Source organism: Callithrix jacchus, chromosome X, assembly GCF_049354715.1.
Source record: "Callithrix jacchus isolate 240 chromosome X, calJac240_pri, whole genome shotgun sequence".
Taxonomy (NCBI): domain Eukaryota; kingdom Metazoa; phylum Chordata; class Mammalia; order Primates; family Cebidae; genus Callithrix; species Callithrix jacchus.
The window spans coordinates 107,701,827-107,718,184 of NC_133524.1; the positions used below are offsets into that span (position 1 = coordinate 107,701,827).

Sequence of the window (16,358 nt, forward strand, 5' to 3'; positions counted from 1 at the left end):
CGGCAGAAGAATACAAAGAGAATCATCCACAGAGAAATTAAGGGATACTAGAAAGTAATTCAAATCCACATAACTAAAAGAATAGTAAATGTGTAAGCAAACACAAAAGTCAGTACAAATTTATTTCTGTAACTCTTTTCTTTTTTAAAAAATAAATTTTACGGTGTATATTTGAAGTTTGCAACATGATGTTGTGGGATACATACAGATAGTAAAGTAGTTACTATAGTAAAACAAATAGTTTTTGTTTTTGTTTTTGTTTTTTTGCTGACAAGAGCAGCTAAAATCTACTTACTCCCTAATACAATTTTATTACCTATAGTACTCATATTTTACATTAGATCTGTAGATGCGTTCATCCTACATATCTGCTACTTTGGATCCTTTAACCTACGTCTCCTTATTTCTTCCCCTTCTGTCCCCAGCTGCTGGTAACCTCTGTTTTATTCTCCATCTCTATATATTTGACCTTTTTTATTAGATCCCACAATGAGATCATACAATATTTTTCTTTCTGTGTCTGGCTTATTTCAAAAGACAACTACATGAACTAGTAATTATAAGACTCTGTTGATGGACTTACTATGTATAAAGATGTAATTTGTATGTCAGTAAGAGAACAAAGGAGAGGGAAAGAAACGGAGCTATGCTACAGAAAAATTTTTATATACAATATAAATCAAATTTGTATTAATCTTAAATAGAGTGTATTAAAATGTGAATTGTAATCCACAAGGAAACCACTAAAAAAATTACTCAAAATGAAACTAGTAAAAATACAATAAGGGAATTAAAATGGTGCACTAGAAAAATATATTTAACACATAAAAGGCAAGCACTGAGTAATGAACAAAAAATGATAGAACATATGCAGAAAATAGCAAAACGGTAGATGTAATTCCTACTTTACCAGTAATTATATTGAACATAAGTGGGTAAAGCAATCCAATTAAAGGTGGAGACTGCAAAATAGATTTTTAAAAACATGATCCAACTCCATGCTGTTTAAAAAAGAAACAATTTAGAATCAAACTTACAAATATGTTGAAAGCAAAATGATGGAAAAAGATTGACCATGCAATCAGTAACTAGAAGAGAGCTAGAATTGCTATACTGATGTCAGAAAAAAATAGACTTTAAGACAAAAATTATTACTAGAGACAAAGAAAAGCATTTTATAATGATAAAAAGAGTCAATATATCCAGAAAGCATAAATATAAATATTTATGTATCTTAACAGAGTACCAGAATACATGAAGCAAAAACTGATGGAATTGAAAGTAGAAATAATTCAAGTATATTAGTTGAAGACTTAAATATCCCACTTTCAATAATGGGTAGAACAACTAGATAGAAGACCAACAAGTGAACAGAGGACTTGAACAGTACTATAAACAAATACACTTCTATGGAATACTCTATCCAACGAGAGCAGAATACGTATTCTTTTCAAGTGCCCATGGAACACTCTCCAGGATAGATCATATGGTAGGCCATAAAACAATTCTCAATAAATTTAAAAGGATTTAAATGATACGAATTATATTATTTGGCTACAGTGGAATTAAATTAGAAACCATAATGGAAAGATATTCAGGAAATTTATATATGTGTTGAAATTAAACAGCGCACTGATGAGTAACCAGTGAGTCAAAAATGAAATCACAAGAAAAATTAGAAAATACCTTGAGATAAAGGAAAATGAAATCACAACACACTGAAACTTATAGGATGGAGCTAAAGCAGTTTTCAGAGGGAGATTTATATGAAATGTTTCAGATACGCTAGCCCATAGAAACAGAATTGATTAGTGGTTGGTTGCCAGGGGTTGGATTGAAGGGGAGGGGGCCGTGACTGCTAACAGGTAAGGGGTTTATTTTGAGGGTGATGAATATATTCTAAAAGTAGATAGTGGCAGCCGGGCATGGTGGCTCACGCCTATAATCCCAGCACTTTGGGAGGCCAAGGCGGGTGGATCATGAGGTCAAGAGATCGAGACCACCCTGCTCAACAAGGTGAAACCCCATCTCTACTAAAAATACAAAAATTAGCTGGGCATGGTGGAACACGCCTGTAGTCCCAGCTACTCGGGAGGCTGAGGCAGGAGAATTGCTTGAACCCAGGAGGAGGAGGTTGCGATGAGCCGAGATCGTGCCATTGCACTCCAGTCTGGGTAACAACAGTGAGACTCCATCTCAAAAAAAAAAAAAAAAGTAGATAGTGGCATACTAAATTAGTTAAAAACCACCAAACTGCACACTTTAGAGGAGTGATTTCTATACTATGTGAATTATATCTCAATAAGCTGTTATTTTTTAAAGTACCTTTGAAAATCCTTTATATTGACAATTAAATACTGTGTATGTCACTTCTGGAAGTGCAGCCATATACAGCAATATGCTTGTGTGTGTATGTGTGTGTGTGTGTGTGTGTGTGTGTGTGTATGTATGTATGTAATGATATTCAGGACGTAATGACATGTACAAATGTAAGAGACAGTTTTATAGTTGTTTGCTCTATTACTATGTTGTGACTATTAACGAATTCCATTGTTAAATTTGTATATGATGAAACAACACTGTAATAGAGAAAGCACAGGATGAAGAGTCCGGAGACTTAGATTCTAGGACTACCTTTGCATTTAACTTCCCTTTTCAGGGCCCTTGCTTCCAGATTTTAAAATTGAGGAAGATCTTTAAGGTTTCTTCTAGTTCCAAAATTCTATAAAATGCAATCATTCTATTTTTTTTTTCTTTAGTTACACCAAAGCAAGAGAAATAGGACAGACATTGTCAAGTTAGTGAACTCCCTGGGTATTTTTTGAGCAGTACAAAAGGGCCTTTTAATAATATGGAAGCCACTTTGAGTCCCAGCACACTGAACCACTGGGCTTTAGCACTATTCATATGACAGACATTTAAATGGAGTTGCTTGGTTGGTGGAAAAAATTACCTGCAGACTCTGAAGGAAGTGGGGATAAGGCCCACAGGTAGAATCCTAAAGAGATTCCACTTGTAGCTGCTGCAAGACTCTGAATGAATGGCGTGAGATGCAGGATATGGAGATAATTCATAGAACTAGGCATAATTATGAATTTCCGAATGCTGTACCTCTATCAATTTATTTCGTATTCAAAATGCATTTTCTTGTATGGGTAGAACACTGTTCAGGAAAAGGAATTATCTCAACATTCTGTTTTTGTTGATTGATATGTAGAAATACAGAAACATACCATATTGCTTAACAATACAAATAATTTGCACCTGAAATTCATTTGCTTAGTCCCTTGGAGCCCTACAGAACAAAATGTTTGTAACAAATACAGCTGTGCTGGCGATACTATTGTGTTAGAGAAAACAAAAAGTTGGTTTCTGGTCCAAGGAGCTTATAGTCCAAAGGAAGACAGGGAGGAGTTTTGAGAAATCTGGCTTTTAGTTTGGGTTTTCTAGTTCCCAAATGTGCCCTGTACTTTTATGGTGGTGTGATTTTGTTCTTGGTGACGTTTTTTAAAGCTGGCATGCCTGTTCTCTTCACCAGCCACTTAAATGTCACCTCTGTGAAAAGCTTTCCCTATCTCCCACCCTCCCGAAGTAGGATGCCTTTCCTATCCTCCTTTGTGCTCATGCAGTCCTTTCGTTAGCTCTTGATCACACTACCCAAAGTCACTTTAATATTAGAGCTAGTTGCATTTGTGATTTAAGGGTCAGGACCCTACTTCATTCATCAAAGGGCCTCTCCAAGCACTTAAAAGAAGGCAAGAGAAGTCTGGAAACAGAGGAGAATGTATATTTAAATAACATTAGTTATATTGTCAAATAATATGTTGAATATACTTTCCTCTAGTCTCTAGACAACTTTGCATATAAAATGCCTCCAAATTTCAAACCATTGGTGCAATCACTGATCAGAAATTTTAAAAATTAAATAAATCAAAGAGTTTCCTTATGTTTCTAGATTTTTAAAAAAAATCTTTACTACGTACTTTCTCCAAAGGGGATACTTAATAATTTTTTGCTGAATCATACTGGGACTGTCTTTCCTCTGCACCTCTTTTTTCTCATTTGTAAAAGGAAAATGCTATCTCTCCTGTCTCTTTCACAGGGATATCACAAGGGTAAATGAGAAAATGGCTGTGCAATAGAAAAAAGCAGTATGAAAATGCAAAATGTTGTTCTCATTAGCTATCCAAGGATTTACTTCATGTCCATATTGTGACACTTGAGTATGCGGACTTTGGCTAACCCCATTGCAGCTGCATTAAAAAAGATTCTTCATGAACTGCTTAAGAGAAGGAGCCAAGAGGCTGATTACAGCTTAGGGCCCCGCCACAGCCATCAAAAGTTACCAAAGGGATGCTGGGACTTCAAGTTTGTTTCCAATTGTGCAGGAGGAAAGTCATGGCCTCGGCCATCTGCTTCCTGTCTCCATCATGACTCACACCTTTCAGGTCCATTTTCCGGAAGTTCATATGAGATCTGCTCAGGCCTGCTGCCCAGAGACTTGATGGTGCTAAGGTTCAGGTAGCTGTGTGAAAGGAGAAGCATGAATCTAGGACCTGAGACCCAGGGGGACTGACACAAGGTCAGAAGCTTTTTAGCTTATTCAGAAAAACCAGTTCAGTCTCCATTACTGGTAGTGTAAGCATGATGCTATTGCTTCTCTTAGGATGTACGGAGAGGATACAACATCACTACTATGATATTCCTGCCCCAAATTCAGAATCTGAACGTATTCACAATGAAACATCAGACAAGCCCAAATTGAAAAGCATTCTACCAAATAACTGGCCTGTACTCTTTATTTCTAAAATATACTGTGCTGAGAGATAGAGAGTCTCAGGAACTTTTCCAAATTAAAGAAAACTAAAAGGACATGAGAACTTGCAACGTGTGATTCTAGATTGGATTTTGGACCAGAAAAAGAACATTATTAAAGCAAATGATAGAGTTTGAATGTGGACTGTAGAGTATATAATAGTTTTGTGCCAATGTTAAATTTCCTAATTTTGATGATTGTGTTATAGCTATGAAAGAAAAAAAATCCTTGTTCTTAGGAACTACATACTGACAAATTGAGGGGTAAAGAGGCATACTGTTTGCCTGTGATGTTAATCTCAAATGGTTCAGTAAAAATAATATGTACTACGTATTTATTTGGGTTTCTCTATATATTATATATGTGTATATATATATATATACATCTATATATAGAGAGAACATAGGAAATAAGTAAATGAGGCAAAATATAAACAACTAGTGAATCCTTGTAAACAGATACATAAGTTGTTTATTATTTTTGCAACTCTTCTGTAAGTTTGAAATGATATAAAAATAAAGAGCTATAAAAATAGTGAGAATTATACCAAATTTAAATGTTTATTTAAAAGCTTGCTCTAGAAAATGATATAATGTGTTACTTAACATTTGCTTGCCTAACTGTTTTTAAAAAGTAATTTTCAAACTAAAATGAAACACTGAAAATTCCACAGTTAAGAAGTGGGAAGCTCTGACAATGCTGCCACCTGTGAGCTTGCTCTAGTCCTTCAGTGGTTAGAATTGAGTCATAAGTGCCTGCAAGCCCAACCAGGAAAAATAGCTTAACAATACAAACACTCATCTTGGTGGGCTGATGGATGGAGGGTCCTCACCTACATGACCTGAACATGTCAGTTGAAAAACTGAATGACTCGAGTGTACAGACCAAATGTCCGAGCTGCCTTCACACTTTAGGGAAGGTACCGATGGAATATGCTAGGATAAGTCATGCTTCCCAGAAGGAAGCTAGGGGCAGAAAGGCATAGGGCAAAGATACAGTCAGTACCTGGGTAGTATAGGAGGTGCTGTGTGGATAGTGGAATGACGGAAGTAGACTATTCCCATCTTGGCATGTCCATATTTACAAGCTTTGCTGCTCAGCAAAGAATAACTAAAAGCCAACTGTAAAAACAGTTTTCATCCATCTCATAATCTCTAGGTAACACTGGTTACACAGAGTTCAGCAAATACTTCTTTGGGGAAATGAAATAGCTCAGCAGGACAATGAGAAAGTTCTGGAAGGTTCACTAGCAGAAGTTAAAGAGGTCATTAAAGCGATGGAAAACATTAGAAATTATGGGACAGGCAATAGCCAGATTAGTCAGGAAATTAAAAGACAGATATAGAAAAAAGAAAATGAAAATGAATGTCAGGCAGTGGTGTGCTGTTAAATGTTTAGCAACTGACTTTCTGTGAGAAAAAACAACCTTGACTTACAGTATTTGTTAATTTCCATGGTGTAAATATTCCTACCATGGCCAAATTCAAGTTACAAATATGATGTCACTCAGCACAGGGTTGAGAAGCAATGTACACAATCAGCTCTCACCACCTAGTGTGAGCTGGCTCCAGCATACCATGGATGGGGACTTGGGTATCACTCTCGTACCCAAGTACTTACCAAGTAAGTAATATTACCCTAGTAAGTAATTTAACCTTTCTGGCTTTCAACTTTCTCATCTGTAAAATGTCAAACCTCATAAGATTAGAGAATCAAGTAAAACTAATTTATCTCCATCTAAGGTGTCTTCCAGCTCTGACCATCTCTGGCTCTGTGATGCAGTTAGCCATATTGGTGGCTCTTTGCCTTTTACCATCTCACATCAAGTCTTGTGAGCAGGAAAAAAAATAAAAGAAGGCTAGAAGAAGTTGTTCCACAGTATGGCAATCAGAAAAGAAGCCACATTAACACTGCCTTAAGTATAAGAGGTTCAAGACAGTGATCACTCCAGATTTTCTACACTGAGATTTCTGGGTGAGAATCTGTTTGGGTAGTGGGACTAGAGAATTGACGTGCTTCTGTTATTTAATGATATATTTATTTGGGATATCTTAAGTAGTATACATGGTGGCCATGGACGATGCAATGTGTATATGTGCTCTCTTCCTACACTGCACCCGAATCTGCATGGTAATGAAGCGTACACAGTGAAAACTAGGAGCTAGTCATTTGTTGATGTCCAGTAAATCTAAATGGAGTAAGCAACTCAGTGCAACTTTTTGGGACTGCTATCTTTGTCATTTCCACTGACTGGTGCCTGGTAACATAAAGTGCTCTTAAGACCCCCTTTGCTATATCTCTGAATTGGGGAAACAAGTGCTCAACCCATGTCCCAAAACATGGTTTGGTTACCTCATTAGCTTTGGAGACCTTTTGGAGACCCTTTGGAAGAAGTGCTGGAATGTAGCAGGAAATAAATAAACCAGGAATTGGAAGAATAAATAAAAGTGACTAGAAGCTTGCTCCCTGCTTGGATTTCCAGAACTTCAAGCTAATGGAGCCAGACGAAGAAAATTTCTGGCCTTAATGTGCTGTTGGGTTAGAATAGAAGAGAGAAAACTTTCACCGAGCTTTCAGGAAACTCCAAGTGCAAAGAGGTTTAGTAAGGTATAAGAGACATAATACCTTGTGCTTCCGGAGGCTGCCAGGACTGGTGGGCGTAGAGATGGGAGACTGCTTAGACTTGGGGGTAGAGAGCTGGCTGCTGGAGGTTCCGTTTGCTAGCCCAAGGCAAGAGAAAAGGAAGGGGTAAAAATCAACAGCATACAAAGGAGCAAGTTATCCTTCCCCTCTGTAGACACTTAAGAACATTCAAACGAGGTACACAGACAACCAAGTGATCTGGTGAGTAGAACAAAGTGAAAAGAAACACATTCCTCAAAAGGGCAAGAACTGCAATCCTCAGTTAATTGGATCCCTATGCAGTGCAAGGCCGTCATCCTCCCACCCTTTCCTCCTCGGTGCTTCCCAATCACAGGGGTCTGTTTCTTTTCATTCTTTTTCATATTCATTCCCAGGTTTGCCCCTAACATCTTTGGGAGGTAGTGTGTGGGAAGGTATATTTTTGCTTTAATTTTTTAGAGGACAAAATGAGGCACAGAGAGGATATGTACCTAACCCTAAAGGGGAAGAAATATGGGTGATTTTAGACCAGTGCATATTTCCTTTGGTGGCAGATGATGGGGTAGGTGAAAGACAGCCCCACTGTTAGTCTCTCTCCCTCTCTTTTCCTGCTCATGCCCCACCACTGTGCCTTTCCTACCTCATCCTACATGTGTGAAAAGAACAGGAGGAAAGAAAGAGAAAATAGGCTAGTCAGGAAGAATGAAAGAAAGTAGAGGAGAAACAGAAGGAGAAACATTTAAGAAAGCCTCAAGCAGCAGAATGGGCAGAGGAGAAAACTGAAAGAGAGAGAGAGAGAAATAGAGAGATTGGGAATAGAGGAGAAAAGAGACAAGGAAGATGATAAGAGATAAAAAGAGAAGGAAGAAGTTGAAACAGGAAGAAAGGCATAGAGACACATAAAGGTCCAAAATGGTAGCCAGAGTCAGGGTGCACCCCCATTTGCCTCTAGCCAAGAAAATGCTGAAAATAAGACAGTTTCTTTTTAAACATCTTTATATTCTATTGTGTTGTTAAATTGTTTCATGTTCCCTCGATAATGAGCTTTTTAATATCCAATCATGAACAAAGAAATGTGGTATATTAAAATGGAATAATTAAACAGCTTTCAAAGTGGATTTTTGTTCAGACATATCATGCCAAAGTATTTTTTTAATTTTAAGACCATTGTTAAACAGAGATATTCTAAAATGTGTTTTAAAAACAAAGGAAAATATCCTGAGGGTGTGTGGAGAGTGGGGGAGAGAGAGTAGGATGGAGAAAGAATGTGTGTGTGTGTGTGTGTGTGTGTGTGTGTGTGTGAGAGAGAGAGAGAGAGAGAGAGAATAGAAAATTGAAAACGTTAAGCAGAAAGATGGCCTGAGAGTGTTGCTGTTAGTCCCATAGGTAAAGCTTAAACTGCTGTATCATGAATATTTCATGAGGATATATTCCTTCTACACCACTTATAAAAATGTTTCCCTAGGTTATGGAACATGTACATCAACTTTAGAGATGGAAGAGACATCAATGTAGTGGATGCTGAGTTTATTTAAGTTTAAGTGAGCTGAAAAACGGACACTTATGCACTCACTGTCTGGCTTATATACTCACTCATCTCTCACCCACTCTTTGAAAAGCACTCCCTCCCTGTCATTCCTTCGTTTAGGCAGTAGCTATGGAGCACTACCTATGAGCCAGGCAAAGTTTTAGGCATTGGAGTTTCAGAGAGGAGTAAGTTACTTCCTGGGGGAGGCAGACAAAAATTTAGTGGAATAAATGCTAAGACATAGCCTTGCATAGGGTATTATTGGAATCCAGAGAACAGACTTTGAAATCTGGGGCCTGGAAGACAAACAAGAGGAGGCAACACCTGAGAAATCTTGAAAGATGAATCTGAAACAGGCACATCAATAAAGACTGAAAGTAGATAATGGTTCCCAGGGGTTGGAGGAAGGGCAGGAGTTTGAAAATCTGCTAATGGGTACAAGTTTTCTTTGGGAAAAGCCAAGATATTCTGACATTAAATAGTGGTGATGGTTACACAACTCTATGGCCAAACTAAAACCCACTGAGTTGTATATGTTAAATTAGTGAATTACATGTTATGTAAATTGTATCTCAATAAAACCTTTTAAAAAAGATGAATCGGAGATAGAATCATTCTACCATAACAACACATAGGCAGAGAGGATAGGAAGGCATTCTAGGCATTAGAATTGCCAACATCCTTTCATGTTAACAACTGTCAATAATGTAAGCATTGAAGGAACAGACTTCAAAATATTAAAAGTCATCTATGACTAACCCATAGTTAATATTATATTGAATGGGCAAAAGCTGGAAGCATATCCCTTGCAAACCAGCACAAGACAAGGATGTCCTCTCTCACCACTCTTATTCAACATAATATTGGAAATACTGGCCAGAACAATCAGGCAAAACAAATAAGTAAAAGGCATCCAAATAGGAAGAGAGGAAGTCAAACTATCTCTGTTTGTAGGTGACATGATTCTATATCTAGAAAACCCCATAGTATCTGCCCCAAAGCTCCTTGATCTGGTAAACAATGTCAGCAAGTCTCAGGATACAAAATCAATGCACAACATCACTAGTATTCCTAGACACCAACAATAGCCAAGCTGACAGCCAAATCAGGAATGCAATCCCATTCATAATTGTTACAGAAAGAATAAAATTCCTAGGAGTACAGCTAACTAGGGAGGTGAAAGATCTCCACAATGAGAGTTACAAAGTACTTCTTAAAGAAATCAGAGAAGACACAAACAAATGGAAAAACATCCTACACTCATGGATCGTAAGAATCAATATCATTAAAATGGCCATACGTCCCAAAATAATGTACAAATTCGATGTTATTTCAATCAAACTACCAATGACATTCTTCACAGAACTAGAAAAACCTATTTTAAAATTCATATGTAACAACAAAAAAATAGCCCAAATAGCCAAGGCAATTATAAGCAAAAGAACAAAGCTGGAGGCACCAAATTACCTGACTTTAAACTATACCACAGGGCTACAGTAACCAAAACAGCATGGTACTGGTATAAAAACAGACACATAGACCAATGGAACAGAACAGAGAGCCCAGAAATAAGGCCACACACCTACAACCATCTGATCTTTGACAAAGTTGACAAAAACAAGCAATAGGGAAAGGACTCCCTATTCAGTAAATGGTGCTGGGATAACTGGCTAGCAATATGCAAAAGATTGAAACTGGACCCCTTTCTTACACCATATACAAATATTAACTCAAGGTGGATCAAAGACTTAAATATAAAACCCCAAACTATAAAAACTCTGGAAGACAACCTAGGCAATACCATTCAGCACATAGGGCTTGGCAAAGATTTAATAATGAAGACATCAAAAGCAATTGGAAAAAAAGCAAAAACTGACAAATGGGATCTAATTAAAGAGCTTCTGCACTGCAAAAGAAACTATCAACAGAGTGAACAGACGACCTACAGAATGGTAGAAAATACTTGCAAACTGCATCCGACAATGTCTAATATTCATCATCTATAAGGAACTTAAGCAAATTTACAAGAAAAAAACAAACAACCCCATTAAAAAGTGGGCAAAGGACATGAAGAGACATTTTTCAAAAGAAGCCATTCATGTGGTCAACAAGCATATGAAAACATGCTTCACATCACTAATCATTAGAGAAATGCAAATCAAAATCACAACGAGATACCATCTCACACCAGTCAGAATGGCTATTAATAAAAAGTCAAAAAATGGCCAGGCGCGGTGGCTCAAGCCTGTAATCCCAGCACTTTGGGAGGCCGAGGCGGGTGGATCACGAGGTCAACAGATCGAGACCATCCTGGTCAACATGGTGAAACCCCGTCTCTACAAAAAATTACAAAAAAAAAAAAAGTTAGCTGGGCACGGTGGCGCGTGCCTGTAATCCCAGCTACTCAGGAGGCTGAGGCAGGAGAATTGCCTGAACCCAGGGGGCGGAGGTTGCGGTGAGCCGAGATTGCGCCATTGCACTCCAGCCTGGGTAACAAGAGCGAAACTCCGTCTCAAAAAAAAAAAAAAAAAAAAAAAAGTCAAAAAATAACATACTGGCAAGGTTGTAGAGAAAAGGGAATGCTTATGCACTGCTACTGGGAGTGTAAATTAGTTTAACCACTGTGAAAAGCATGTGGTGATTCCTCAAAGAACTTAGAATTACCATTTGACCCAGCAATCTCACTATTGGGTACATGCCCAAAGGAATATAAATCATTCTACCATAGCAACACAGGCATGTGTATAATCATTGCAGCACTATTCACAATAGCAAAGACATGGAATCAACCTAAATGCCCATGAATGATAGACTGGAAAATAAAAATGTGGTGCATATACACCATAGAAAACTATGCAGCCATGAAAAAGAGCAAGATTATGTCCTTTGTAGTGCTGTGGATGAAGCTGGAGGCCATTATACTCAGCAAACTTACACAGGAACAGAAAACCAAATACCTTGTTTCTCACTTATAAGAGGAAGCTGAATGATGAGAACACATGGACACAAAGAGGGGAACAACAGTCAATGGGGCCTACCTACTTGAGGGTGGAGAGTGGAAGGAGGGAGAGGATCAGAAAAGCTACCTATCAGATACTATGCTTATTACCTGGTTAACAAAATAATTTGTACACCAAAGTCCCATGACATACAGTTTACCTATATAACAAATCTGCACATGTATCCCTCAACCTAAAATAAAAGGTAAAAAAACAAAAACAAAAACAAAACTGCACCAGCAGGAGCAGACATAAATGTGTGAGAAAATACATTATGTTTACAGAAGTGCAAGTCACGAATAATGACTCAAGAACAGGGTGCCAGCAGGGAGTTTTAGGAGTGAGGCTGGAGACTGAGGATAAAGGTCAGACCCCTGGGGGCCTTTTTATGTAGCCTATTAAGAAGTTTGCATTTGGTTTCTGAAGGAAGAATTTTAAGCTGAAAATGATATGATCAAATTTGCATTTTAAAGCTCTAGCAGCTGTGGTTGGTTAAGACTCTGGGTACAGTGGGAAGGAGTAGGGTAGAAGCAGAGGTTAGTTAGAAGAAAGACCCTGCACTAATTCAGATGAGAGATGATGATGGTTCACTAAGGCAAGGGTTGGGGGCGGGGTGGGAAGGGAGACAATGAACACCATGGTAGATAGGGACCTAGAGGACGGATAAGCGTATAGTATTGTGCTTACATACCATATAAGCCAACGAAAGAACATGACCTGTGCCAAACAGCACCAAGAATGTGGGCATTAAACTTTGTCAAGGCACTAGGCTTTTTTGTAAATAAGGAATGCACTTTGGAAAAGGCAAGACTCTTGCCTTTGGAATTGCAATGAGGCAAAGCAGTCAATTACTCTTTGTAGGAAATGGAGGAGTTAATGGACCACCTACAGTGCCTGAGGGCTTCCCCAGCAGGACCTGACCCTTAGCATTCAAGGTAAAAGAAGCAATCTTGGAGACCTATATGAGCCAACTCAATTGAACTCTTCGAAAAGAGCCCTGAACTGGACCATGAAGTCTGACAGCAGTGGGCATCCCCAGGAAGTTCTCCTTTGGTGTTTTGTTTTACATGATTGCTATATACTTCACAGATCCTAGTTTCCCAGTATTTGTTAGCCGAACTATAAAGGGATGGCTGCTATACCCTCAATATTACAACTGTCTTTTTAACCTACACACTTACCTAGCTCAGAATGTGAGTCCATTGGCCTTGCCAAAGTGGGGAAAATTGTTAGGCACAGCATGTCTCCATATAAGTCAATTTCTACGTATTTATTGGCTATAGACCCGAATGCATAGGCTCTTCAGCAACTTCTAGGTCTTTTGTCAGTATCCTCTGAAACGTTTTCACTCAGCAATTTTACGGGCAGTACAAAAGTGTATATGCCATATATGCCTCTCTATATATTCTCTGCCTATGTGTATGTTTATATATGTTTCCAATTCCCCTCCACGCATTCCTCTCCCTCTTAAAATTAAGAAGTAATTTTAAGCTGTCTGTAAATAAAGAACTTAATTTTGTTATCAACATTCAACAAGCATTTTGGAAATTAGCTTTTAATAATTTAACTACCATTCACTGCATTGTTGTAAAAATACCGACATGTTCTCAGAATTTCCCAGAGTTCCCTGATGTAATGAAATTAAAAAACGGACATAGAGGAATGAAGTAATGTAGACATGCACAGGTAGATGTAGATTCATTACAAGCTGAAGGAGCCCCTACATTTACAGATTAGATAAAATGTATTTATATGCACATTTTGTCTATGGATTATGTGGAAAAAAATCTGAAAAGATGCCATTTGATATGGATTGTAGAGCCAGTTCACATAAATGTCAAGTAAAACAAGCAGCAGGAAATAACGCAAATAGGGTCTGATGAACTTGGTGTGCTTGGATTGGTAAATCCATGAAGATCCACATTTCATTTTGAGAGTGGCTGGAAATGGCACCACTGTTTGATATCTTTCATTTTCCTTTATTCCTCTTCACTAACCATCCTTAGCTCTTGTCTCTGAGTTTCCATTTCTAAGTGGCCGTCAGGAAATGCCTTGGCGGATCTTCTCTATCTTTAACTTGTCTCTCATTTCCCTTCTCAGAACCACAGCGTTGTCTCACTGTTCTGACCTTTTATTTATACATGGTCCAAATCCTCTCATCCTTTTCAACTCTTGTATGGCCCATTTTTCCCCATGGCAACAAGGTACATCAAAAACTTTTCCATCTCCTAGGCCACCTTATCAACAAAAATAGGATAAAAATTATTCTTTATTGAGTGTTTATGATGAGTCAGGCACTCTTATTTCTCTCTCTCTCTCTCTCTCTCTCTCTCTCCCTTCCTTCCCTCCCTCCCTCCCTCTCTCTTCCTCTTTCTCTTCCTCTCACTTTTCCATCTCCTAGGCCACCTTATCAATTTATCAACAAAAAGAGAATAAAAATTACTCTTTAGGCCAGGCGCGGTGGCTCAAACCTGTAATCCCAACACTTTGGGAGGCCGAGGCAGATCACAAGGTCAAGAGATTGAGACCATTCTGGCCAACATGGTGAAACGCCGTCTCTAGCAAAAATCCAAAAATTAGCTAGGTGTGGTGGCATGTGCCTGTAGTCCCAGCTACTTGGGAGGGTAAGGCAGGAGAATAGCTTGAATCAGGGAGGCGGAGGTTGCAATGAGCAGAGATCACGCTACTGCACTCCATCCTGGTGACAGAGTGAGACTCCGTCTAAAAAAAAATATATTCTTTATTGAGTGTCTATGATGGGTCAGGTACTCTTCTTTCTTCCTTTCTCTCTCTCTCTCTCTCTCTCTCTCTCTCTCTCTCTCTCTCTCTCTCTCTCTCACACACACACACACACACACACACACACACACACAAATACATACACACACATGTTCCAGCTAGAGGTAGCAAATACAGGATTTGAACGTAAGTCTCTTTGATTCCAAAGCCTATATGGTTTTGTTTTTGCTAACATAGGCTCTTTCTTTTTTAAAACTAATTGCTTCTGAAATTCTTTCTTATGACAATTTTCTGATGGAGGCTAGGGAGGAGATGGAAAGTTGTGGCAGAGAAAAGAGAAAGGAATGAAAAGAAGATAGACACCAGAGCTGACACCCATCTACGGGACTTCTATCCTATTTGATCTGGTTTAGATTTAGAAAGTGGTTAGCAAGAGCTGTCTTTCATTCACCAAACCAGATGGGTATCATACACAATGACATGAAACAATAGCAAACAGAGCATTTAGCATGGCATAGAACTACCCTCATGATACAGACTCCTCTGGGAAGATAGTATCTCTGCTCTGTCTGTCAACCCTCTCAGTTGGTGCCCTTCAGCTATGCAGCACAATCGGCAAGTGTGGTCCTGCAGTCTTGGTTCACTGGGTCCTCTGAATGATTATGCCTGTTCTTGCCTCCATACTCATCTTTAGCTCCCTGGCTCTGACTGCCTTTCCTGTCAGAATGGAACAGGACAAGCCCAAACAGGATGGTTGGTAAGGAAACTACGCTGACTTATCTAGATTTATAGAGATTTAAATATATGGGGGAAAATGGATTTTGGGGGGTGAGGAATAAGGAGTGTGTGTGGGGATAGGGTAAGGGGACGTTAGTTCCCAAAGAAAAATGAGAAAATCCAGTTTCTGGTGTGAGTGGCCAAGGACAGAGTGGGGTTACCAGCCAGGCAGAGTTGATGCTAGACTCCCAGACTGTGAATTCCCTTGTCTGGAGGCTGGATCCATTCCTGGAAACTAGGAGGCAGCTGACTACAAGTTGGGCAAAAGAGGCCCCAGGTGTAGCAATTATAGAGCTGCCTGAGAAGCAAGTTACATGAGTCATTTTACTTTCTGGGCTCAAGTTTGCATGACCATAATGGTACAGAAAATAAAGGGACAGCTTGGCATCTACTTTTCTCCCAACCTTTGACCAGAGACCAAACCAAGTTAATGCTCATTCACTTAGCGCTGGCTTTCCCTTCCATCCGAAGCCCAACACTTGAGCCCAACTCAAAATCAAGCCTCTTGGTTTTAATTTGATGTCATTTTGAAATATTCCTCACTGAAAACAACCCCAGTTTATCAAAAGAGCTATGATAATAATTTCAGAGCCCTTTTTATAATTTCAGCTATTTTTCTGCAGTTATTTTCAGGGCAGTTTACCATACATGACCTCACATTTTTCTCCTGATAGCGCTAAGAGACAGTAACCAAGCATTACTAGTCTCCTTCTAATTAGCAAGAAAATAGGGGTTCATAAAGGGTATGACTTGCTTAAATGGTATAAACTCTGCCCCTCCTCAAGGATGGTGGTTTCTGGACTTGCTCACAGATTCCATTTCAAAATTTCCTTAAAGTTAGCACATCACATACCTCCCACTGTGACCTTTCAGTGAT

The 16,358-nt window shown here is 38.7% G+C and overlaps 1 protein-coding gene across 11 annotated transcripts in view; it reads right to left on the bottom strand.

Annotated features, from left to right (window-relative positions):
- The window catches only part of DCX (doublecortin), a 121,717-nt gene that overhangs the window by 12,697 nt on the left and 92,662 nt on the right, over positions 1 to 16,358 (bottom strand). For 4 of the 11 annotated variants that reach the window (XM_008989781.4, XM_002763166.6, XM_078363108.1 and 1 more), the window contains exon 6: positions 7,442 to 7,536. The exons of 3 other annotated variants lie outside the window; for them this stretch is intronic. In XM_008989781.4, coding sequence (XP_008988029.1) covers positions 7,442 to 7,536 — 95 coding nt within the window. Of the gene's footprint in view, positions 1 to 7,438; positions 7,537 to 16,358 lie in introns of all 11 variants that reach the window. 4 more of the 11 variants (XM_035287716.3, XM_035287714.3, XM_078363107.1 and 1 more) reach the window with 1 other exon arrangement.